Source organism: Macrosteles quadrilineatus, unplaced genomic scaffold, assembly GCF_028750875.1.
Source record: "Macrosteles quadrilineatus isolate MER2022 unplaced genomic scaffold, UCM_ALF_1.0 Scaffold_5__1_contigs__length_97177068, whole genome shotgun sequence".
NCBI lineage: Eukaryota > Metazoa > Arthropoda > Insecta > Hemiptera > Cicadellidae > Macrosteles > Macrosteles quadrilineatus.
Genome location: NW_026542598.1, coordinates 88,340,963 through 88,368,264, shown reverse-complemented (window position 1 = coordinate 88,368,264; position 27,302 = coordinate 88,340,963). Strand labels below are relative to the sequence as shown.

At 35.4% G+C, this 27,302-nt stretch overlaps 1 protein-coding gene across 12 annotated transcripts in view; it reads left to right on the top strand.

The window, feature by feature from the left end:
- Positions 1–27,302, top strand: part of LOC128995966 (serine/threonine-protein kinase WNK2) — a 62,534-nt gene that overhangs the window by 416 nt on the left and 34,816 nt on the right. For 8 of the 12 annotated variants that reach the window (XM_054421052.1, XM_054421054.1, XM_054421061.1 and 5 more), the window contains exons 2-16: positions 612–1,128; positions 4,654–4,810; positions 7,963–8,121; positions 8,918–9,105; positions 9,570–9,672; positions 11,943–12,115; positions 12,918–13,138; positions 14,304–14,461; positions 14,734–14,822; positions 15,000–15,228; positions 15,847–15,988; positions 18,351–18,430; positions 19,131–21,080; positions 21,989–22,114; positions 22,752–24,071. In XM_054421052.1, coding sequence (XP_054277027.1) covers positions 944–1,128; positions 4,654–4,810; positions 7,963–8,121; positions 8,918–9,105; positions 9,570–9,672; positions 11,943–12,115; positions 12,918–13,138; positions 14,304–14,461; positions 14,734–14,822; positions 15,000–15,228; positions 15,847–15,988; positions 18,351–18,430; positions 19,131–21,080; positions 21,989–22,114; positions 22,752–24,071 — 5,280 coding nt within the window. In that variant the 5' untranslated portion in view covers positions 612–943. The remainder of the gene's footprint in view (positions 1–611; positions 1,129–4,653; positions 4,811–7,962; positions 8,122–8,917; positions 9,106–9,569; positions 9,673–11,942; positions 12,116–12,917; positions 13,139–14,303; positions 14,462–14,733; positions 14,823–14,999; positions 15,229–15,846; positions 15,989–18,350; positions 18,431–19,130; positions 21,081–21,988; positions 22,115–22,751; positions 24,072–27,302) is intronic. The other 4 variants (XM_054421062.1, XM_054421058.1, XM_054421063.1 and 1 more) reach the window with 4 other exon arrangements.

Below are 27,302 nucleotides of genomic sequence, written 5' to 3'. Positions count from 1 at the left end.
GTTACCCATCTTACATTATCGTGAGCAAAGTAGCCTATGTTAGATTATTAAACACTAGTTATCATTAAGTGTAATTTTATATCTATTAAAAAATAATGTTTTGTCTACAATTACTTATTAATCTTAGGTTTTTATAGGCTACCTAGATTTAAGTTAGACTAAAAGCCTAATTTTTTGACAGACAGTTAACAGCTGTCAGGTGTCTACACTAAACTTAGTGGGATGAAATAATAACTTAGACAATCCATCTAACTTTTAAATTAGCCAAAGTCTAATTTAATCACATTTTTGGGCTATCACAATTCACAATGAAAGGCAATAGGCCTATCAGTTTTTTCCTTAAATTGCAACATGTAACTTGTAGCTTCATGAAGGCATTTGCCCAACCTATTCAAAGTTAAAAATATTGCGAGGTTTTGTAACTAGAGGTAGCCTAGTTGTGCTCAATAAATAATTATTAGGACCTCTGTAGCTTAACTTATTAGGATTATTAACATATCTCTACTCTATATCAGTTAGGCTTAGGCTAGATGCTCGGAGAATACTACTGTAATAAGTTATAGAGGGAACTCACATTACCGGTAAGTTATCAACACTTTACTCTGTTCCAGATGGTCTCGACGTTTGTGCCGACAAGTCAAGCTATCACCGAATCCTTGATTTGGAGTGTAACTTTTTAATCTCGTAAATCTGTTTGCGGTTACGGTAAATATACTCATATAATTTAATAAGGCTTGTTTTCGCTGTAACTTTTAAATCATTGGTTAATATTAACATACCATCCAATACATTAGGGAATGTGGTAGTTTGGTTGTTGTGTTGCGAATCAAAAGTAGGTGTAGCTAAATAGTTTTTGGTGCTTACGAGTGAAATGAACTGTAACATTCCTCAATTTTAAGCAGAAATATTAAAGTTTTTGTTTTAATGAAATGACACTCATGCGATGACAAGTAGTCATCGTAATTATCGCAGAAGTGTGAATAACAATCTAACACTTGAATCAACTACTTCCGAGCAGAGTGTGAATGAGTGCCAAGACGTGGTGGTGGGGGGTTTGTCTCTGCCTGCAATTAACACTAGGAATACTTACGTGCGCAGCAGGCTGTCTCGAGATGTTTTAAATCACAGGTATGCAATCGATTCTTAGTAGCGTAATCATAGTCTTATCTTTAAAGGCAGGTTTATAAGGAAATATAGCCTAGAGGCGAATTCAAACATTTTTGTTTTTATTTACATTTCATTCTACTACAGTATTGTTTTTTAAGGCACATAATATTTTCTTTGGATTGTAAAGTTACAAACTTCTGCTTTGTTATGCAGAAGCAACAATTAAAATAAAATCAAAATATTCTTGAAACTAATCTTCTTGGTAACTTGTTTCTTGGTTTTTATCGAGATTTTGCCAGTCAAGGGCTACACTGAGAATTGAAGTTAAACTATTCCTTTCATCCCAAGTCTAATTCAAACTAAAATGATTAGGCCTATAATTATTTGTCATAAGGAAGCATTCGTTTTGAAATACAAATTTGATTTGTGAAGGGCCTGAAAGGAGTTATCAAATATGTGTTTAAAATTTCTTGACTTGGGTTTTTTCAATAGCGTGACATCTCTCTATTTTTAATTTTTGTGAATTTAATCTACAACGGGGCAGCCTTTTTAATGATACAAACACAATTTTAAAATTTTTAAACACCACTACTGTATTCTTTTGGTTGTAATTGGGATTTCATCGTCTCATTAAGTAATAAATAACAATATTATTATTGTATGCTCGTTGTACAAATCCTTATAACCATGTACATGATGTTTTTTTTTTTTTATAGTCCCTTGTTAGATTTTGTTACTTTTAGTCTTTCAAAAAGCATGTTGGTTTATTTATATCTGAACAACTATACAGATGCATGCAGAGTCTGGAATGAATTTTTTTCACAAAAATGCTACAATATCTCAATCAACCGTAGCAAAAATATTATTCTTTAAGCATTTTTTTTTAATTGCCAGTAATATTTCATTTGAACATTACATCTTCAATTTTTATTTGTAGCATTTTGACAAAATGCTAAAAATGCTACTGCAGCTTAAGCCCTGAAATGGTTTTTAATTAACAAATAAAAAAAAAACCCCATTTATAATGCACATATTTTAAATGAGTGCTATAAAGTATACCGATTTGTACAATTTGAGGTACAGTAAGCCTACCTACTTTAAGACTTGTACGTTATTAAAATCAAAGCTTTAACGCTTCTAAATAATCCACTGAATGGTTTTGCTTGGGTTGCTTTTTGTCTAAAATTGTGTTTTAATGAATTTATTATCGTGGGTGCAATTTTAATTTTAATGATGAACACTTAAAACATGCTTGATTAATTTTACTTTAAGCCTTATAATAGAATAGAATATATATATATATATACAGGGTTAGTAAAAAGTGTGGAGACCCCCTGTTATTTTTTAACGGCCCATACTGGAAAAACTAAACTCGGCACACCATTAGGGCCTATGGCATATTATGAAATACTTTTTGGGCATAACCGCCACTTGGTGTACATCCCCAAAATGGGGGATTTTGGGGAAAACTTATAAATTCAAATACAAAGACCCATCGAGTGCCCCCTCATTTTAAAGGTCCTGGTAAAAGAAAACCAACAACGCAAACTAGAGGTCTCTATCTCAGTTCAGTACAAAATGGCAGCCAATTGAAATTCTCATAAGTTCCCAAACCCAAAATGGGGGATTTGAGGGAAACTAAAAAATTTTAAATGATAAGCCCCATCGAGTGACCCCTCATTTTGAAGGTCATAATAAAAGAAAACTAACAACGCAAACTATAGGTCTCTATCTTAACACAGTAAAATATGGCAGCCAATTGAATATAAAATTGCAAGTTATTTCCGATTTCTAATGATTTCAATCAGCTTCCATTTTTTACTGAATTGAGATAGAAACATCTAGTTTGCGTTGTTAGTTTTCTTTTACCAGGACCTTCAAAATGAGGGGTCACTCGATGGGGCTTATCATTTAAAACTTTTGAGTTTCTCCCAAAATCCCCCATTTTGGGTTTGGTAAGTAAGTGGCTATTAGGCTTAAAAAGTACTTCATAACATGCCAAAAAGGTGTGTAGAGTTTAGTTTTCCTAGTGTGAGCTGCTACAAAATTTACAGTGGGTCTCCAGACTTGGAAAGCTGTAAGTTAAATTCAACTTCTGAGAATTTCAATTGACTGCCATTTTTTACTGGATTGAGATAAAGACCTCTAGTTTGCGTTGTTGGTTTTCTTTTACCAGGACCTTCAAAATGAGGGGTCACTTGATGGGTCTTTGTATTTGAAATTTTTGAGTTTCCCCAAAATCCCCCATTTTGGGGATGTACACCAAGTGACGGTTATGCCCAAAAAGTACTTCATAACATGTCATAAAGGTGTGCCGAGTTTAGTTTTTCTAGTATGGGCCGTTAAAAAAATAACAGGGGGTCTCCACACTTTTTACTAACCCTGTATATATATATATATACTATGAGTAAAAATAAGTAAATTTTAGATGGGCAAATAAATTTTGGCTAGCCTAACTTAGTTTTTTTTTCTCTCTCTATTAGATTATGAAAAGTTTAAATAGCCAGTTTTTTACCAATGAATGTTAGTTGGAATACATAACAAATCTTGGCTAAATTATTTTCAACCCGCCTATAAAATGGGATGGCGTTTGTTGTAAGTTAAAATAATTAAATCACTTGTGTTAATTAAACATCCCACTATATGCTAAACTAAGACCCAACATATAGATTTCAATGATAATGCTCTGACGGGTTCAAATTTCTAGTTAAGTAGTTTTTGTCAATAGGGTAGGAATTAGATTCATACTTCTTGATTTATTGCTTCGTTTAGTGGGGTGGGGATACTATTCAATTTGCTTAATGCTTGTCATTTTAAGTTAAAAAAATTATTGCAAAGTTGGTACGGTGTGATCTTGATAGTCCGAAATGTTTGGGCAATTCAGCGAGCTTTAAAAGGTGATATTTCAGATTTAACTGACTATGTTGATGTTTACCGTAGACCTTCAGCACAGCATTTCAATGCTGGTTGGGTGCTGCTACACTTTATAAATATTCTACAATCAAGAACCCAGTGTTGGCACGGACACAATCGTCAAATTGAAGAAAATTTTAGAAAGTAGGCCTATTATCATAGAATCTTTTACAAATAAAAAAAAAAAAAAAAAAAAAAAAAAAACTATTCCTTTCTAATGTGTACCTAGGCCTAGGTACTTTTCAAAATTTCTGTTTTTTTGCTAAATCTACATTCAGTACTTTAGGCCCATGTAAGCTAACACTATAGTAGGTATTCTTTAATATAGGGTAGTGGTAGGTCTATTGTAAATATAACAAAATAACGTTATTTCTTCTTCATAAAATAATATTTTTTAATTGGTTTTTGCATCTCATCATGGGCATTTAGCATTAAAACTAAAGAATTCAGAATTCTTGTTAATCCCACAACTTGTATGTCCCATACCTGTCGGATTATCAACATCAGCCTTTCAATGCATGAAGGGCAATTTGTTATTGGCAAGCATGACATGGGAGTGTGTTTAGAGTCGTAAGTTAGATTGATGCATGTACCGATGTTATTTTTCAAGTGATGAAATGGGGAGTTTGTTAGATTCGAGAGTAACGGGAACGTGAGAGGTACGGGCCGAGAGGGGGAGGAAAGGGAGAGGCGGGAGGCGGTCGCTAACGTCCGAGCCAAGTTCCGATCCTCACGCACAACGGGCTCCAGCAACTCAGGCCTCGGACAGTCCAATAACAACGAACGAAAGGTGAGTTTAGTAATAAATGGAAAATTCATCCATTAAACATTTAAAGGATAGCAGGTTTACTTAAATGGGGGGAAACTCAGGCTTTTTTAGCACTCAGGGACAAAAAAATACAAAACTGTATAGGTCTAAAGTTTATTGTAATTATAAAAAAATACATTTAGTTTAAAAACGAATGCTACTAGACTAAAAAGGGTAGATTTTGTGTTTTTCTTAAAAACCGATCTTAATACTAACGATGGAGCATTTTATCCATCACTCATATTTGGGTTAAAATAAGCACCTTCCCTATCTTAAATAATTGGTTAATTATACAGTTTTGGGATGTTTTGTCGTAACTACTTAATTAACTGTGAACAGGCCTGTTTAAAATTGCTAGGCCTACCACAAAGCAACAAGAGGGGTGCTGTGAGTCGGGATTAGTTTAGAACTGGAGCCGTTGTCACTGTTTTACAAAATTTTCTCACCCAACTTATGTTGTTACGACGAGGATTCCTTCTGAACTTTTGAAAGTTTGTTGAATATTTACAATTTCTTCAATTTGAGCATTGTCCGATGCACAAGACGCCTTTCCTTGATTTGTTGTAGCCATTTAATAAACAAGTTAGTGACAGTTAAACAAGAAGCCAAGACTAATACCAACCATAGTCTTTTGCAACGGAATGGTAAAGTCATAAAGTTTGAAAAAATAATACATGTTTGTGAAACGTATTCAACCAGTTTAGCATGGAGGTCGGCACATATCATAGTTGAAAATATCAGTCATACTTCATACAGGCTATATAACAAATCACAATACGTATCTGGCAAAGTCAATTGAGATATTTATTCTTAAAATAAGGAAAATACCAAAAATACCATTAATAAGCTAAATTCCTTACACACTTTTTCCTAATATAACTAACTACACAATACACATTTTCATACACGTTGCAATTGATTCCATATGCACTAAATTTTCATTACAAAAAACTACAGAATTTCGATTCTGGTCGGGTGCTGCTACCCTTTATAAATATTCTACAATCAAGAACCCAGTGTTAGAACGGACACAATCGTCACGTATACTTCTACTTGACTTACTAAATATGACTACCAATCCTCACAAGTCTAAAAAATGAATCCATATAAGATCTCGTACCTTTATTTTTTTAAATTAAATCATCAGTTAATTTTGGATTTTCTATTTTCAGGTGATTTGCTTTCATCTAACGAACACAACAAAAAGCAGATTACCAATAGGCCTACGTTTTTTTTATGTGTAAATAATAAACTTTGATTTGAATTAAAATATTTTGTGTTTGGGTTTGGAGACTTTCTTTTTAACATAGCATAGTTTTTTTATGTTAGTAGCATAGAATTTATTTTGTTTGCTAGTCTCTATTTATGGATAAACTTAGTTTGATACTGAATTTGAAGCTGTTTTCTGAAATACTAAACACATAGATGGCACATAAGCTGACCAGGAAATCTGGAAAATCTAAATTTGTAGTGAATTTTTATGACTTGAAATTTGTATGAAACCGAAAAATTTGGAATAGGATTGAAAGTATGAGATCGCAGTAAATAATTCTGGATATTTCTTAGATCGCGGGGAACCATTAGGCCTACAGTGTTGTGATGGCGGGAGTAATATACAGGGTACCGTATCTAAAAGAATGCCAATGATTTTAAATGGTAGTTTTGGAGACTATTCAAGTTAAGTAAATGATTTAAACGTCAAATGGAGTTAAAATAACAAAGTTTTTCCGTGCAGCAAAAACTTTAATCCACGATGATTACAGCGCAACAGAAGGCTCAGTGTGATCAGTGGTTTGCACGGTGTAAACCAAGTGTTAAATTGAATTTTAAATTTTTTTAAATTCACCTGTCGCTGGTTTAATCAGTTTTGTGAGACAGGAAGTGTTTTGAAAGGTCATTTACTTGGCCGACCAAAAACAATGGATGACAAAGTCTTTGTCAAAGTCGAAGAAATCTGACTATCCTGCTTCAGGAGCCTGAAAAAATCAATTGCCCGACAAATTCTTCAGTTAAACATACCTGATTTGACTCTCCACGATGCTATTTGTAAAAGGATGAGACTTTGTGCCTATAAAATTCAGTCAAGACATCAGATTAAGTCCGCTGATCGCTCTAGACATACAGACTTTGCCAGTTTTATTCTGATATAAGATTGACGACAATCCGAATTTCATTTAACATTTCCGAATATTAACAAAGTATGGAAAAAACTGCATTCTTTTCCCTTCAATTTGATGACCAAATACTAATAATAGTACTCAAGCATTGGCCGCGACTGTATATATGGTCATTTACAGCCATTAAAACACATCGTTGATTTTTTTGAAATTTTACTGCATTTCCAGCAAATCTGAACAATTTGGTAATTTGAACAGGGCCCACTCCCAATTTCCTTGGTTTTGATTGACTCTTTGCACATATAAAAAGTTGATCACACATAGGATTCAAATTCAATTTTCATTTTTACCTGAAATGTTATAATTGAAATAGAGGAAAAGAATGTGCTTGATATCAAACATAATTAGTAAAAAATGTTTAACTGCACAAGCATATTCGAACACCGTTTACTTGTTAAGAGATAGTGCTAAAAATTGCAGCAATTCTGAAATGTGTAGGCCTAGTTGGTTTATCCCTAAGCTGTTGTTGCCTGCTCGTCGATCTGAAGTCTGATTATTTTATTTGTAAAAGTATGACTTTCATTTCTGATCTCTGAAGCCCAAATCTCTCATGTATTTTCTCCTCACCTCATGTTCATTTTTCATTTCACCTCATTTTTCATAAAGTAGATGCCCGCTAATTCAGCACGTTGGTGTTGGATTATTTTAAAATGCTGGATTACTGAATGGCTTATAAAAACAGCAGTTGTTGGGAGACTACCGGAAATATTGCTATATAGAACGCAACCGATGTCGGCCGATCCTTTCTCTGAACAATCACTCCCAATTGCTCTTTACGTCTAAACAATAATTGCTCCTGATCTCAGAATGATTTAGCTAAAACTGCTTAAAACAGCATACAAAAATAATTTTTGGACCGATGCAGGATCAGCGGGTTTTTACTCTTTTCTGATTCATATTTCTCATTCCTAACCCCTAATTCTTATTTTTCATCGCTAATTCTCCTTGGTATTGCAGCTTTCCCTCCCTCGCGTCATCAACTGTGGTCCGGGCGGTTCGCTGCGTCGAGGCTCCAGAGGGGGTAGCGGACCCCGGCCTTCTACCGAGGCTCTACTCACTCGCCGCCGCATCATAGACAAGGCAATCAATGGGACTTCCGTCTCCCCCTCCAGACAGGTCCGCAAACATTAATTATAATCTGTAGTATTTTGCACCCTGGAGTGTGGAGTGCAAAATACTGTAGGATTTCTTTGCCTTAACAGATGGACTATTTTTTAGATTCATTAAATTATTTTACCTGAAATCCGTTGTCTTTAGTTGACACTCAGTGGTTCAACACTGACATTTCAACACACTTAGACTAAACCATCACAAAGTCAAATGAGTCATCCCATGTGATACAAGATTGGAATTTGATTAGTTTAGTGAAAGGAGCCTTCCTTTCCTGCAATGTTCGGCCTGATAGCACATTTCTTACGGTAAACAATATCGGTTAATGGGTAGAATAAGTTTAAGTACATTACTGTAATTTGTTTTTAAAATTTAAGTACCTAAATTTTTTCATTTAATCTTTAGGTAGGCTAAAGAATTAGAAATATTGGTTATCTAACGATGTGTAGGTTGGCTACCTGCAGGATCTAATAAGCTTAAAATCAAATGAATAAGCTGTACTAAACATTGGTTTTTGTCAAATAAGTATAAACTGATTAATTTTAATGCCCACAAATCAAGGAGTATACATAAGAGTTCCTAGTCGGTCTGTTATCTTAATTACGTATTATTTTTGGTAATAATCATTATTCCCACCCTATAACTAATTTTTCAAGAGACATCTGTAAATTACTCTGTTTAGAAAGTAATTACCGTAGTTGTCATGGGAAGACATAGGTGTGTGTTTCTAAAAGCTTTTTGGCTTTATTTTTTATATAAACGTGTATGAATATTTCTAATAAACTAACGTCTGTTATTGCAGGAGACAGTGGAGGAGCCTGTGGCCGCGCCGCCAGACCCGCCCCAGCCTGTGGCCCCACAGCCAGACCCGCCACAGCCTGACCCGCCACAGCCTGTGGCCCCACAGCCAGACACACAGGCAGAGTCTGAGCCCCCGGTGGAGGAGGATGACGACGAGGAGAAGGCCATCGGACAGTCCCATGATGGCAGGTCTGTAAATTATGTCATAACTGACCCCGTCCGGTTATCCGCTCGCCTGTAAGAATTTCCACCACCTATCGTGGACAGAACTTGTCGTAGTCTAGCTTTTGTGTGAAAATTTCTAAGTTCATAACTATCACGATAAATTTAACTAAAAAACTTCCTCAGATGGAGAAATAGGTGATGTCAATATTTTAACAAAAAAAGAAGTTGTAATTGTAATTTTATAATGCTAAAGATTTACTTTGATTCAACAAATGCTATCGATCACATGTCAATGCTGTTATTGGCTTTTTTACCAAATGGTTTACCTCCTTGATCTTTAACAGATTAATGTAGGGCCTATGGTATGTACATCTTAAATTTTAAACCTAACTAATGCTTTTCAAACCTACTTTTATTATACTTTTCTTTGAAAAAAAAGACTTGTTATTTTGTTAGTATATTTGTATACATCAACGTTTTGACTTCAGATTCCTTAAGTTTGAAGAAGAGATTGGAAGAGGAAGTTTCAAAACAGTTTACCGGGGACTCGACACCCAAACTGGTGTTGCTGTGGCCTGGTGTGAACTGCAGGTAAAAATTATAATTTTTATCAATTTGTTCTAATTTTTTGTTCTTTGCATTTCCCCAATTTCTTTCATTTCCACATCCCTCCTTTTGCACACTCTGGTTTTAGGACGTTGTGTCAGTCAAATCAATAACGCATATAGCCTATAGTATATTATTTGTACATATATTAGGTACTAGCTGTAACCCGCGGGCTTTGCCCCGTTTAACTTCTTAATTTTCAAGATGATCTCGTTCGCATGGCTCAATCACGTCCTGGTTGAAGTTCGTTCGCTACGCTCACTCAACTTTAGGTTTGAGCTCGTTCGCTACGCTCACTCACCTTTAGGTTGGAGCTCGTTCGCTGCGCTCACTTGCCTTCAGGTTGGCTCGTTCGCTACGCTCACTTGCCTTCAGGTTAGCTCGTTCGCTACGCTAACTCGCCTCCAGGTTGAAGTTCGTTCGCTATGCTCACTCACCTTTTGGTTGCAAATTAGCTGTCATAAATGTAAAAGAAATAATAGTGCTGCATCCTGTTGGTAATCCTTGTAACTTTAATGCTATTGAACAACATAGAACAGAACCAACTTGTTTAATGAAACAGCTGTTAAGATTCATTAATTCCATTTCTCATAAGGTTAACATGGGAAACTCCAGAGCCACTGGGGCGGAGCCCGAGAGTCCGATCTGAATAAAAACAACTTAGTTTTCCTATTTAATGCCTAAAGAATCAGTGTACCAAATTTCAGCCTCCTAGGTAAATGGGAAGTGGGAGAATTAGTGATGAGTGAGTCAGTCAGTGAGGGCTTTGCCTTTTATATAATACTAGCTGTACCCGCGGGCGCCCCGTTTAACTTCATAAGTGAGCTCGTTCGCATAGCTCAATCAGGTCCTGGTTGAAGTTCGTTCGCTACGCTCACTCACCTTTAGGTTGGAGTTCGTTCGCTGCGCTCACTTGCCTTCAGGTTAGCTCGTTCGCTACGCTAACTCGCCTCCAGGTTGAAGTTCGTTCGCTACGCTCACTCACCTTTTCATTAGCTGTTGTCATAAATATAAAAGAAATAATATTGCTGCACCCTGTTGGTAATCCTTGTAACTTTAATGCTATATTGAACATCATAGAACAGAACCAACTTGTTTAATTGAAACAGCTGTTAAGATTCATTAATTCCATTTAAATATGAGAACTCATAAGGTTAACATGGGAAACTCCAGAGCCACTGGGGCGGAGCCCTTGAGTCCGATCAGAATAAAAACAGCTTAGTTTTCCTATTTAATGCCTAAATAATCAGTGTACCAAATTTCAGCCTCCTAGGTAAATGGGAAGTAAGAGAAATAGTGATGAGTGAGTGAGTGAGTGAGTCAGTCAGTGAGGGCCTTTTATATATTTAGATACTCAATTAATCTATGAATATTATGATTTGAAACATTTTTTTTATTTTTTTATTTAAAGAGATTGGCGGCCTCTTTTGATTGTTTAAAGATGTCTAGCAGTTTTGAAGTGTTTGCAGTTACAGAAACATTATTTTCAGTTTTGAATCAATTCTGTTATCAAAGAGTCCTTAGAGGCTAGCAGCAATCTTGGATTATTTTAAATAGCTGTTGAAGGGTTATTTATTTATCATTAAAAAATATTTTATATATTTTACTCTAGTACTCCCTGGTTAATGATTGTAATTTAAATATCTAGTGCAGTGTTGGATCAGAAAATTTCTCTGCAGTTTTGTAATTTTTTATAATTGAGTCCATGGAAGCTGGCCATCTTGGATTTTCCCGCCATAAGAGCAATGTTGTTTATGTTAATTTCAAATAGCCGTTGAAGAGTTGTTTAACATCTCAAATTATTTTTAAAATAACAAAGTGCTTGTAATTTAAATACCTAGTGCGCTGTGAGATTAGAAATTGTCTTCCTCAATGTCTTCTTCATTAATCTTAAGCCTAATAAATAAATAAAAAAAATTCACAGTTTTGAACTAAGACAAAGTTTAGTATTAAAGTGTCCTTTCTCCATGTTTTCTATAAAACTAACTTGAAACCTTCAGTTACTAAGTAAGCATTAGGCCTACCATAAAAAACCATTACCAGTACTTGTAAAAAAAAAAAAACTTTACCTAGAAAACAGGGAAAATGTTCAAAAAACCAACGATTAGCACATATGTTACATTATATTGATGGACAACATAGCGCTACTATGTATGTACTATACCTACTTTTGCTGTTGCTTTTATTACATAGGCCATTTCCGTCAAAGTAAACATAATCAAAATTGATATTGATACACGTTTTATGCTTTACAGGAAAAGAAACTCAACAAAAATGAACGGCAGAGATTTAGAGAGGAGGCGGAGATGTTGAAGGGGCTACAACATCCTAACATCGTCCGCTTCTACGACTATTGGGAGGTGACCTTGACCAAGCGTAAATACATTGTGTTGGTGACTGAACTCATGACTTCAGGAACACTTAAAACGTGAGTTTTGGTGATTTCTGTCGATGAAGACGAACATGATAAAATGCCTTTATTGAGAAAGCTTACATTATTATATGCTATCACTGCAGAGTTAAATACAGTGGCGTCGACCTGTAATCCAGCTACTAGGAGGTCACAAATTGTGGATTATTATAGGCATGCACTGTGGATGTGATACTCCCTGGTATGGATTAACGTCCGCACTAGTGAGTACTACGACTATCCTGATAATTAGACCAATCCGTTATACCAAGGCAAAAATCTGGTTCGGATTCCACTATGAACTGTAGGTCCCTTAGTTGCCATTAACAGTATGAGCTGTTAATTAACAGCTGTGTCTAAGCTAAAAAGTTTTAAGTTACCTGGCTTTGTTTTTTGGCTTTGTACTAAGCTAAAACTTTTTAGCTTAAATTTAGTGATCCAGAGGCTACCTCACCATGAAATTAGAAGCTGTGTCTAAGGAATATGTCGGCCTTAGTCACTTTTAAGACTACAAAATCGGACCACTCATCCTACACTCATCTCCATTCATATAAATTGTAGGTACTTGGCTTAAAATACCTATTTTATGGTCGCCATTCCAATGAAAAGTAAAGTATAGTCAAGTATTTACATCTTAGTATATTATGAAAATGAAATGTAAAGGGAATTATAAATATAATAAACTTAATTTGAGTTTGAATTTAGGGTGATTTAAATTTTATTTTTGTACTAAACATAGTTTCCTGTACCACACTATTATTCAATTCACTTTAAATTAGTCTATTATTCACCAAAAACTAATTTGATATTTTTATTCCAGCTATCTCCGCCGATTCAAAAAGATAAATCCCAAAGTATTAAAGTCATGGTGTCGTCAAATCCTGAAGGGTTTACAGTTCCTGCATTCCCGATCGCCTCCCATTATACACAGGGACCTCAAATGCGACAACATTTTCATCACTGGAACCACTGGCAGCGTCAAGATCGGAGATTTGGGGCTGGCTACACTGAAAAACAGATCTTTTGCAAAATCTGTCATTGGTTAGTAAAACTGTTGACTGTTCAAAATGTTTAAATGTAATATGCTACGATCTAAATTTCATGCTTTATGACTATAAACTTCTTTTACAAAACGGTGAATAATTAATGTGCTTTCACAATCATTTTTCGATTGATTATGAAATGTATAACTAAATTTAAATGTTCCACAAAACGATATTCAACAAATTTAGCGCTTTCGGAAACTAGATTTCCATAGTCATGCTGTGTTTACACGAGTACAAAAAGAAAAAAATTCTTAATAATAAATACATTTTAAATAAAGAAATAAAGTTAAATCAGATAATGTAAAGGATATAGGAAAAATATATAAAAATAATATTAGAAAAATAGTCTTTTGAATTTCGGATATATTAGCCTACAGTTTTGTTCTTGATGTAATTATTTTCAGTAATTCCGAGTTAATAATTGGGGTCTTCACTATTTAACAAATAATTTTGGTCGGTTTTTTCTATAAAATAAGATTCCCACGCATTAAGATGTTGAGGTTATACAATTTGTTTTAAAAGTTTAAGGTCAATAACTACTTAAAACAATTAAACATTTAAGATACAGGCTTGTTCTAACAAAATATGACCGACCGCACAGGTAGCAAGGGACAGACATGGTTTGAGTCTGTCCCTTGCTACCTGTGCGGTCGGTCATCTTTTGTTAGAACAAGCCTGATTCTAAATTGTTGAACTGTTTTATGTATTTATTTGTTTTTGTACTGTGTTTATTTCTGACAATGTTAACTACTGATCAACTCTACATATGTACCTGAAGCTGACTATGGTGTTTTAACACGGAAACATGTGAATTGACATATTTTATTGAGCTGTGACGGGATTATGTAAGTAATTTAGTCTTGCATTATGTCCAACAGCTCAGAGGGCTACACACATGGATTTTAATTGAAGTAGTAAATAGTACTAAAAGTGTTTTTGGTGTTATGTTTATGATATAGGCCTGTCTTGGATGACCATGCTCAAAATTTTTCCCTTAACTATAGCTTTAGTAATGTGTTTAAGTTGCTGCCATTTGGATCTAGTTTGCAGTAAATTATACAATAACTCTAGATTACTTAGGAGAAAGAATTCTATCTTCAAAAAACAAGCAAAACCCTTGGTGGTAATTCTGTAACTGTATCCAATGAATTTTATTTCAGGAACGCCAGAATTCATGGCTCCGGAAATGTACGAGGAACATTACGACGAAGCAGTGGATGTTTACGCTTTCGGCATGTGTATGTTGGAGATGGCGACTTCGGAATACCCTTACTCGGAATGTACTGGGCCGGCCCAGATATACAAGAAAGTCATTAGCGTAAGTTTTCACTCTGTATATTTTTTAATGATGTAAAAGTAGGCCTTTACTTACCTTTATTAGGGTGAGTTTTGCCATATGAAGAATGGTGTTATTGAACAGGTGTAGGTTTGCAGACAAAACTATTTGAGTTTATCTTTTATTTGATGTATGTATAATAAGTTTTTTTAAGACAGATTTTAAAGTAAATTCAAATTAATCTTAATTTAATAATCTTAAAATGTGTACCTCACTTTGACTATATTTTACTACAGAAATATTTTTTCTCACAGGGGATCAAACCAGCCAGCTTTGACAAGGTGGAGAACCCTGAGGTGAGGGATGTGATCGAAAGGTGTATTCGACTAAAGAAGGAGGAAAGGTGGGTGTAGCCATTGTGAAATGTAGTCTAATGACTAAGTAAAACCATTTGATTTGACTTTCTTCTTTCTTGTTATACTTTAACGTGTCTTCTAATCATCTTCTGTGTATACAGAAATCAAATTTTCACATCCAATCAAATTTTTGAATCCAATCATCCAAGAATATTCGATTTCAGGCCTGGCATCAAAGAGCTGCTAGCTCATGAGTTTTTCGCCGAAGACGTTGGTCTGCGGCTGGAGATGGTGTCGAGGGATGAAGCTGTAATTTCTAACACGACCAAAGTGGAATTCCGTCTGAGAGTTATCGATCCGAAGAAGAGAAGTAATAAACACAAGGAGAATGAGGCTATCCAGTTTGACTTTGACATGGCTACTGACAACGCCGATGAAGTGTCGTCAGAAATGGTATGTTCAACAATTTCAAGTTGAGAAACTGTTAGGTTGTTGCTAATGTCTGGATTAGCTATATTCATAGATGTAAATCAGATAAACTATCTTAAACAGAAACAAGGAATTTTTGTTAGAATAACAGGCTTACATGAGTGGAAACAGTCCACTGAGGTACAAGAAACATAAAAAGGTTATAGCCTACTATAGGTACATAAAAACTAGAATATTTCACTTCACTGACAGAATTTTCAACCAAAGAGTTTTATAGTTGGGTGAGAGATGTCTTTCGGTCTCGTAAAAAATATGTGAGAAAAAAATTCAAATTTTGTAGGGATAGTGAAAAGTATTTTTGGGTACCTCGTACCAGAGTGAACTCTTTCTAGATATAAAGTATATTTTGAGATGAAATCACTAATTTAATCATGACTAGCACTAACACTTATGTTGATCAGCAAACGGTTTGACTGCTGTTACGGGACCTGGCAGGCAGTAAAACATCCTGCCTTGAAGGTTTGACTTTTAGGTTCTCCTATCACACAGTAATAGACTTATCTTAAAGGAAACCTGTCTATGTACTAACTGGTTTCCATCCATAAATATCTACAAGTCTATTTAATTTTGTTTTGTACCCAGGCCAAGTCAGGGCTGATTCTCAGTGAGGACGCACCTCAAGTAGCCAAGATGTTGATGGCTCAGGTCAACGCTTTGCTGAGAGATAGAGAAGACCGCAAGAGTCACACTATGCAGACTCCGGCCTTCGACGAGGCTTTGGGAGGTAAGACACCACGCTATGTTAGCCTCAAACTGTTTATCTATCAAGGGAGTACTACAGAAACTTCACTTAAAAATGTTGTTTCTGCCCAGTTTCACTTATGTTGACATTGGGACCGTTTCTGTAAATTCACTATCACTATTTAAGTTGTAAACCTGTGTGTCAATACACAATCCTAGGGTTTAGGTAATGCCTCAATTCTAGCCTAACCTAACCCAACCGCACTTGTCCCTACCCTCAGGTTTTCAAAGATAGCAAGTTAGGCAGGCCAATGAGAACTATTTTACCAACCAACCTTCAAGGTATGTGTCAATAATTGTTGATAGTGTACTATCTACAGCTGTTGTGATAATGACTTTTCAACCTTCACTTGTCTATGTTAATGAGTAGATTAGTTTCCATGGCTCAGTATGAAACTTACGATTAGGGATGGACGAGATTGGATTTTTTGGTTCGAGACGAGACGAGACGAGATTTTTGAGATTTTTTATTACTCATAAAATTTCGAGACGAGATCGAGACGAGATTTCTCTTCTCATACACAACGGGAAATGCACGTTCAAAATTTTTACCTGATTTTGTAACATTGTTAGATGACTGTTTAAATACTAAAATAATGATAATAGGCAAGAATATTTACAATCTTTCATTAAATAACATCAGCATAACATTTTTTTATTAATCACGCCTAACTTATTAAAAATGCCTACGATTAGGAAACATGGTGATATCAGTTAGGATAGAGTTCAACTTATCCTAAAATAAAATAAATCATAAAATAAAAGCAATATTAATTTTTATAAAATAGTTACTTGTTTTGACTTTTTTTATAGTAATAAAACATTCCTCACACTGCTTACACTTAACAAAACTTCTCAAATGTTATTAAAGTAATATTATTAAAATAATGAAAGTAATATTTACATTAAAAGAATTAAAGTAATATTTACATTAAAAGAATTAATTAAATAAGAACGCCTTCGAAAAGGAAACGCAACTACAACACGCTCCTGTATTGCGGGTATTGCATTGACTTTCTGCAGGCGTTTTTAATTTTTTTTTTTTTTTTTTTTTTTATTCTCGTCTCGATAAAAATCTCGGCCAAAAAGTAATCTCGTCTCGTGTAACAAGATTGAAAATTTCCCGAAAATTTCCCGAAATTTCGAGACTTGACCATCCCTACTTACGATGTTAACGATCATTTCTACGTTACAATCTTACTCTGGTGGTAAACACAAATCAGACAGAATATAATCGGCTTGGTTATGCTTGCATCTTGGTGCCTTTTATTGTATAAAATAATTTGAATTCTATAATCATACTAGCTGTTTGTTGTAGCAGCTTCTAAAATGTTTTTATAATTATCGTAAAGCACGTTTTTTAAAGTTAGGCCTTCTAGTAAAGCATTATCAAATAGATTATTGCAGATATTTTACATCACGATAAGTAAAAGCCATCGATCTCAAATTTGACCTCTTGTTCAGGTGAGAAATTATTTTAAATATTACAATAACAATAAACAAATAATAATAATAACAAGATCTGAAAAAATCTTTTCAAACAAATATTTTCTCGTGACGTTTTTAATACTTCCTCAACCTGTCAACATGAAGACGGTGTCAGATTCCTGATCCCAAAAACAACTACCTTCAAAATTGTGAATAATTATGGATTAAATTTAAACTTTGCTCAACTACAGAAATGTTAGCATTTACCTGATAAAAAGATTTTGCCAGGAATTATTAAGGAAATCGACAGGAAAGCAGGCCTTTAAATAAGTCCATAGAGAAGGCCATTGCCACTTCTCCAGTGGTTGAAGACCACAAAAATTTCTACTTTTGTGTTGTATATATACGTATGTCTCTATGGACTTATTTAAAGGTTTAAGCCTGCTTTGCTGTTGATTTCAAACATTTTAGCTTTTGATTATAAAAATAATTATTTCCTAAATTGTATTCATACTTCGATAGTAAATAAAAAACTTGGCCTTATCCCAACCAAACTCAAAATTGTTCCTGTCTCGCCTTTCCTATCTGATAAACTTATCTCAGTTGTTTTCATCCATTCTATAGTTGTGAAATCAGTCACTAAGTTTTCACCAACTAATCAAAAAGATAAACACAAAAATGACAATTCACTAGTTCACATAAGAATTTTCAATTTAACATTTTAAGAAGAATAAATAGTTCTAAAATACATAGATATCTATAAAACACAGTTGTGATTACTCTGATTGATTTCTGAATGAATGTAATGCTTATTACTGTTGTGTCTATTAATACTCGGGTAGGTGAGGCTGGCAAGTGACTGTGTTTGGCAGCTGGTGACATTTTGATGTGATTGATCATTGATCATTGTGTTGTAGTGATCGACGATGGCAACTTCATCCCTTTGGTGGAGTCTAGCAGCGTGCCGCAGTCTCAGCCGATATTCTTCAACTCTCAGGTAACGTATTGTGGTTGAGAACTGAAATAGGTTAAATACTTTTGGGAATATTGCTTGGAATTGCAATCAGCTCCATGACTAAAGTTACATTTGATTGGCACTGACATCTGCATATACTGGTTACCAGCAGACCTGCCTGTGTGTATGGGGAAAAGATTAGTTGGGTTGAAAACTAAGGTTTCCAAAACATGAAAATGGTTGTAATAAATAAAAAAATTTATAGATAAAATTTAAAAAAATGTGGAGGTCTTATTATTTTTCTTACAAATGAGATTGTGATTTTGGTACTTGAATTGGCACAATTTATAACGAGAATTAAAATATATTTTTATTCTCAAATTACAAAATAATTTTGGGTAAACAGATATTCTCTGGATGTAATGAAATAAGTTAAATTGTACCAAATAAAGATATACAATCTTGAGTATTTTTACTATTGAACTAAAAACCCACATATTTAACTATTTAATGATAAGCTATATTTGGCTAAAACCTGTTATTTATTAAAAGTTTTACAAAATGTACACTAAGAAGTTAGTGAATTTTAAAATCATATATTTAAACAATATATCTCTTCTGCTTATATATTTTAAACTTAGCAGATTAAGCCAAGATTAAGGATAGAAAAATTATCTTGAGTTTTTAAATACAAAAATTGTGCTAATAATTGCGACCAAAGCTAAGAGATTGGTTTTTTCAGATGAGTCAGACTGGTGGGAACTCACAATCAGTTATTATGATGCAGCAGACACAGCCCGGTCAAACATTGCCCAGTCAGCAGCAAGTTTTGCAACAAAATATGCAACAAACCCAGCAGCAACAGCCGATACAAACACTGGAGTTGCTTCAGCAACAACTGTCTCAGCAGAACCAACAACAATATCAGCAGCAAACATCCCAACAGATACCTCAGCAACAACAAATGAACCAACAGAATCAGATTTTGCAACAACAGCAGTCAATGTCCCAGCAAATGCCTCAAATCCAGCAGCAGCAGCAGCAACAACAGATGCCTCAACAGATGAACCAGCAGTACCAAGACATGTCCCAACAGTATCAAGAAATACCACACCAGTATCAAGAAATGTCACAACAACAGTTGCAGCAACCTCAAATGCCCCAGCAAAGGTTGTCCACTCAAGAGATGCCCCAGCAGCAACAATTGCAACAACCTCAAATGCCTCAACAAAGGATGTCAACACAGGAAATACCCCAGCAACAACAATTGCAGCAACCTCAAATACCTCAGCAAAGGATGTCGACACAGGAAATACCCCAGCAACAACATTTGCAACAACCTCAAATGCCTCAGCAAAGGTCATTGTCTACTCAAGAAATTCCCCAGCAACAGCAATTACAACAACCTCAAATGCCCCATCAAAGGTCATTGTCTACTCAAGAAATGCCCCAGCAACAGCAATTACAGCAACCTCAAATTCCTCAGCAAAGGATGTCAACTCAAGAGCTGTCCCAGCAACAACAATTACAACAACCACAAATGCCTCAACAAAGGATATCGACACAGGAAATACCCCAGCAACAATTGCAGCAACCTCAAATGCCTCAACAAAGGATATCGACACAGGAAATACCCCAGCAACAATTACAACAACCACAAATGCCCCATCAAAGGTTGTCCACTCAAGAGATGCCCCAGCATCAACAATTGCAACAACCTCAAATGCCTCAACAAAGGATGTCAACACAGGAAATACCCCAGCAACAACAATTGCAGCAACCACAAATGCCTCATCAAAGGATGTCGACACAGGAAATACCCCAGCAACAACAATTGCATCAACCTCAAATGCCGCAGCAATTATTAACACAAGACATGTCCCAGCAAACAATGCAACAACCTCAGATGCCACCGCAAATTATGACACAAGACATGTCACAACAACAAATACAACAACCTCAAATGACTCAGCAGATATTGTCTCAACACGACATTTCTCAGCAACAGTTGCAGCAACCTCAAATGCCTCAACAGCAACTTCAGCAACCTCAAATGCCACAGCACCGAATTTCTCAACCCGAAATGCCCCATCAGCAATTGCAAATGCCTCAAATGCCTCACCAGCGGCTATCCCAACCGGAAATGCCTCATCAACAGCTTCAGACCCCTCAAATGCCTCAACAACGACTATCCCAACCGGAAATGTCCCAGCAACAGTTGCAGCAAACTCAAATATCACATCAGATTCCACAGACTCACTCGATGGAAGGTCAGCATCAGGTAATTGGACATTCGCAAACAACTCAGCAACTTACAGCGCCACAAATGCAGCAGCAGCGAATATCGCAGCATGAGTTACCACAGCAAGCAACTCATCATATGGAAGGACAACAGCAGATGACACATCTTCTGTTGCAAGATCAGCAACAACAACAACAGCTGCAACCACCACAGATGCAGCAGCAACGAGTTTCCCAGCATGAAATGCCTCAAGATTCTCAACAACAGTTTGTCTACACTCAACAACATCCGCCCGACCAACTCATGCCTCCGCACTCATCTAGTCAACAACATGGAAGGATCTCGCAGACTGTTTACACTCTACCCCAACAGGGAGCAGTGACTCCTCAACCTCAAAATGATGGTTTCCATTTCATCCCTGCAGAGATGGTTCCTCAAACGTACCAAAAGGTAGGATGGTGTTTATCTGAAAATTAATTGCTTTTGCCACAAACAATGTTAAATCCGGTAATGTCTAATCTGTGAATTTAAGTTTGGTGGATTAATCGATCATTTCATTCATATTTTCAAATTGTTTGTTAATAGTGACGAGGGATGTCTGTTTGTAAATTGTTAACTTTTATGTTCAAGAATAATGAAATTATATGTTTCGTATGCTATAACTGGGTTGATATACTTGTAATTGTTTTTACAAGCTAGCATGTTATCAAAGGTTCACTTTGACCAATCACGATGAGGCCCTTGTGTTGTAAGAGTGAAAACTACTGTTTGATGCCTATTTGACTTTTTTATTTGATACATCACCTGAGATACACTTGCGATACAGATGTCTATTTCACATACGACTAAAAATGTTAGTTTTCTAAATTTTGATTACCGTTACCCCCAAACTAGGAATTCAATGATATGTTTTGTCCTATAATTGTGATAAAATTTCATATACAGCTGCAAAATCTGTTTTCATTATGATTTTCTAATTTAAAGCACTGTAGTTCATTTTTCCTATTTACATCTAGGCCTACAACCTACATCTAGGCCAGTTTATTGATGGTAAGGGGACACAATATTAAAGAAGCACTACATACAATACAAAATGTACATACAGTACAACAACAAACAGAGTTTTAACATACAACTTTCCTCGGGAACTCTCCTGAAATTTTTCTTCTCAAACACCTTGGAAACCCCTAGGGACCCTTGGAAAACTTCCAACCCGTTAAATTTTCCTGGTAACAACAGTGTACATCGTCTATTGTGAATTAGTAAAGCGTTAGTCGTAAGTTAACTTTACCATCATACATCTTTGTGTAACACATGTCTGTGTGGTCTTGGGTGTGCTAACCACTAATTGTGTATAGTCTGAGCATGATATGTTCGCTCCGACACAACCATTGACGTTCCTCAGTGTCAGCGGCTCGTACACACAGACCCCCCTCTACTCACCCATCCAGACGTCTCAGCTACTGCCTAGCGCTTCATTGAAGGTTATTACACCGTAGTTTACATTTAGAAGGGCTAAAAACATAATTGTGTACGAATGTATCGTGTAAATTATCCTTGCGACTTTTAAGAAGGCGCTAATGTTTATTTGATTTTTTTTAGAATATTTATGTTTCTTTTTAGATTGGTATTTTTTAAATATAATTTGAATTGGCTGTAGAAATAATGAGAAAAATGCAAGGTAAGAATCAAGCTATAAGTCCCGACTAGGGGGAGCAAGCTAACCATAAGGGGGAGTATAAGTAACCATTGAGTTGTGCTTATAATTGCTACAATGCCATACTATTAAATATATATAAATCCATCTACATATGTTTTTAAGTGTAAGTTATTGTAATATTATTTGATTAAGATGTTACCTTCAATGATGTTAGAAAAAATATCCTTAGTTAACATTTTTAATCAGTCAGTTTTTTTTTCAGTTCTTGAACTTATAATTTTAGCTCTTTGAAAATATGTAAAGTAAATGTTTTAATGGAAGATAAAGAAAAGTAAAATTTCAAATTTGAATTCATAAGACTATGTGGTGTGTAATATCTGCTGAAACATTTATGTAACTTAAAGATTAAAGTTTCTGCCACAAACTAACTATGAAACTAAACCATGAAGTGTTGTTTTCAGGATGAAGTCAACGCAACGGAACCGGAAGCTATAGAGGGAAAACAGGATGTAAGTGAGGCTGACGGACAGAAAGGGGTGCTTCCGCCACAGTCTGTGCTTAATCCCGCATACTATACCCAATACTACCAGTGCACCATGTCTAACATACCCGCGGATAATCAGTCCGAGACACACAAAACTGTGGATAACACTGCGAGTCAGGATAGTGTAGCGTTCCCAGTACTTACCGGACAAGAGTCGGAAAATATTTCTCAGAGTCAATATCCTCCGCAAGGCCATTTCACAGGTCAATCTCAAGAAAGTTTCCCTCCTTCGCAGGGTGAAGGTTATCCCGCATCTGGGCCTCAACCGACACATTTCCCCAACAACTCGCAGGCAGAGTTTGGGACTTCACAATCTAATTTCACAGTCCCCGTTCCTTCAGCGACTTACTCTGTTTCCACCTCCCAACAGTTTGCACCTGCGGTTAACCATGAACATTTCACAACCTCTTCTCAAGCTCAATACTCGTTGCCGACAACTCGACCCGATGGTTTTATCGCTCCTGTACCCCAACAGGGGAATTTCGCTCCGCAAACTCAACCAGATAATTTTGTCGCTCCAGCTACTAATCAGCAATATACGGCTTCTGCTACTCAGGCTAATTTCCCAGCGCAAACTCAACCTGAAGGTTTCAATGTGTCGGCTCCCAATCAAGGAAATTTCTCAGGTACTTTGCCGCAGGGGAATTTCACACATCAGGCTGGTACGGAGAATTTTACTGCACCGGCGCCCAATCAGGGGCATTTCACTTCACAGGTGAATTTCCCTTCACAAACGACCCAAGCTGAAAATTTTGTACCAGCCAATCAGCAAACTCATTTCACAGCTCCAGTTCCAAACCAAACTTTCATTCCCCCTCAGACAGGGCAACAATTTCCGCCAACATTTTCTGACTCAAATTCAGTTCCTCCCCAACAGGAACAGTATGCTTCTCAATCGTCAAATGTTGCTACACCGATGCCAATACCACAGGAACAAACGGTGTTTGTAGCGAATTCTGTTCCCGATCAACCGAAAGAGACGGTCAATTACGAGCCGATTGCAACTGAAATACCGATGAACTCGCTAGAACTAACCCACGCTTTTCTCAGTGCCCCCCAGTCACCATTAATTGTAGAACAGCTTCAGCGAAAAATGTCTTGTGAAGACCACCAATGCTCTAGTGAAGATTGCCAGTGTCAACAGCTTATGCTAACGGAACCATTGTCTGTAACTAATTCAAGCGAGGCTGTAGAAGTTACTAACGAGGGGCACCCAGAGGGAAATGATTTGGACCAGGTATGCATGCGTCTAGCCTGCTTTTCCTTAATATTTTTTCACTTAGATCTTGATTTTTTTTTTTTAACTCGTCCAATGTAGTTAGCGATTCAGTGTGAATTTGCATCTAATTTTAAAATTATTCAGTAAAATGTTGTAGAATTTATTTAGATGTAATGTAAATTGCCGAAATTGCTGAATAGTCTGACAACTAAATAAATAAATAAATTGTGAAGTCAGCTTGGCATCTAATGTCCTTCATTGATGGAATACACAATGTAGAAAAGTGGGTACACTGTTTTGTGCTTAAAGAATCCCGCAGCAAATGGTCCCATTTTAAAAATCACCAATCCACAATGATTTTATATTTAACCTGTTGTTATTTGAGATACTTTCAGTCAGTGTAATTTCAGGAGCTTGTGTCAATGAGTTTATTAGCTTCAGTTTAAATTGCAACAAATTCAAGACAACAAATGATTGAAAGTACATAAAGTAGAACCTCACTATCTCAACAATTTGTGGACCCAGAGGTTGTCGATTTATCCATAAATTCAATACTTACATGAGTATTTTTACATGTTAAATAACAATCTCCAAAGAAATGTAAAATATTCAACAATTAGAACTAAATTATATGAAATGCTCCTTGAAAAGTCAAACACACTAGTAAGACAAATTTAGCTAGATGTTTGTCCTGTCAGCTGTTGACTGTTGAGTTACCGGGTGTCGAGTTAGTGAGGTTTTACATTAACATTATTTTGTAAATTAAATTTATTTTTGATCTGGCGTTTGAATAAAAATTTACACCTAGATGCAATTGTTGTCAATTGTTGATTTTCTAGTCAATATTCTGTTGGTACTTTGGTATTATCCGGAGGCCACCATTATACAGCGCGCTGTGGCGGTTATGTTAGGTTGGGTTATCATAAATAGGTTTGTAGGACTTTCCTTGTTTCGTTATGAATCAAACGGTCATATTTCCGCACGCCAAATCCCCTCCAAGTAGGCAAATGTCATGTAGTTGACCGGAGCGCACGCATCATCTGTGACCGCCTGTATATGGGGTATTTGGCAGGCGAAAGTACGACTCATCTGGCATCGTTCGATTCATAACCAAACGAGGAAAGTCCTACAAACACATTTTTGATAACTCAACCTAATATAACCGCCGCAGTGCGCTGTATACCTACTTGGCGGAGTATAGCAGCGGCGACGCATTCAACTCAATCCTTGCCAACATCGCTGCCTTCTGGGAGGCAGAACTCAAAGGCCGCTAATCATAATCACGTCAAATTTGGACTGCAAGTCAATTAAAGTATGTTTTTTTCCAATTGTGGAGTTATTTTTGGTCTTCGGTAAAAAAATCTCTAAAATAAGTGGTCTCCGGATAATACCAAAGTACCATACTGTTTTTAACTATTTCTTTAAGACCATACAGAGAATCAGCTTTCGATAAACAACATTTTAATCCAAAGAAACCAGACGTTGGTTTTTTTGTTGAAAATCTTCCAGCAAACTTAAAAGATATTACAGTACTTGATGTTAAAAAAGCATAATTTACAGTACATACGAACACACGTTGAAATATTGTTTGTTACTGAAAAATCATTCTAGCATTCTTGCCATCATAAAATCGGAAATGATCAAACTATAATTTACTATATAAACGACAATCCTCGCATGGTCTATGTTCTCCTTAGCATGTTTATGTTTAATGTTGACTTTGCACAACATACCTGTTTGCATCGTTGTTATACTGGATTCAAACAGATTTCCAAGGTAATGTTTTGGATCGCACAGTTCCTGATTGTTGTATGGGATTTTAAAAGCACTTGCATGGTTCATGCCTGCACCACTGGTTACATATTTGCTGTAGAGATGACAAGTTTCACATATAACTAGTTATATTTAATTTATTTATGAGAGTCAGAATCGATACTATTGAAGTTTTTTTTTCTTTGTTGCCTGTATAAATATTGCATTGACAATTTTAAGTTTTTTTTTTCCACTATACTATTTAATTATTTATTTTTGTTCGCACCTGTAAAAAGGTATTTGTAATTATCGTAACTAAATATTTCATATATATTTAGTAGTTTGCTAGTCGTGTGGGGTTTGTATCATGCTTCTAGCTTTTACAGTAAACCTAGAAAATTAGTATATTTAGTGTAAGTCGAAGAACAGTAGACAAATATTTCATTTTTGTAATCATTCAGTTTGCTGTTTATTTTATATTAAGTGTTTACCCTTGAGGAGGGTTACTTGGCTTTAACAGTTTATCACATATGCTATGTTTTGCTACTAGCTCTTTTAAATGGGCCCAAATATTAGTCATGAACTATATATTTCAGTAGTCTTGTCTTACTTTAACAGATCACCTCAAGTGCTATTATTCATAGAGAATGGCTCACCGTAGTATTTTTATTTATTTCTACCAGCCAAATTTATTTTACCTTTGGTTCTTGTTTTTTCAACCTTTTTACACGCAAACAATTTTTTTTATGAAACCTCTATTCTCCTTTGTCAAACATAAATTGACTTAGCAAATTGGAAGACAATAGTAAAATAGTATTAGTAATGAGTAAATATATTAAATCACAGTATCTGTTCACTGTTCTTAGTCTGCACCTTAATTGTAAAATAGTTTGAAAAATCATTGAAGTAATCATCGGATATTGCTGCTTACGAAGGAAATTCATGCTAACAAGCTTATAGCTAAACATAGATAAAGTGAGTAATAAAAAAAAATCCAAGATCACTAAATTTCATTGTTTCAACTCAACCTAATCACTATCTAATGCTTAAAAAATATCATAAACTACTAATAATAACACTCTTAGTCAGTTATTCTTTGTTGCGCTTTGAAATGTATAACATTAGAACTTAATTATTGCCAGATGCCCAAAAAATGTACGTGTGGTAAGTTAATATGATATGTATTTTTAAATGGGTTTTAATGAACTATTTAAATAGCTGAATAGATAATAGATATAAAATATTCAATATCCTCAAAATACTTGAGTAAAATCCTCACCCACATAACAATAATAGTTTTTTTTTTATCAACAACATTAACCATAGGTCATACTTCTTACAAACTTCAAATGTAATATCACAAGAAATTAAACTTATTTACTCTACAATGTAATAGGTCTCTAACTAATCAATAGTGTTCTTATCACTTAAAAAAATAGCATACTGTCTAGTAGTATTTAGAAGTAAAGACATTAAATTGTCAGGGCAAAACAAATT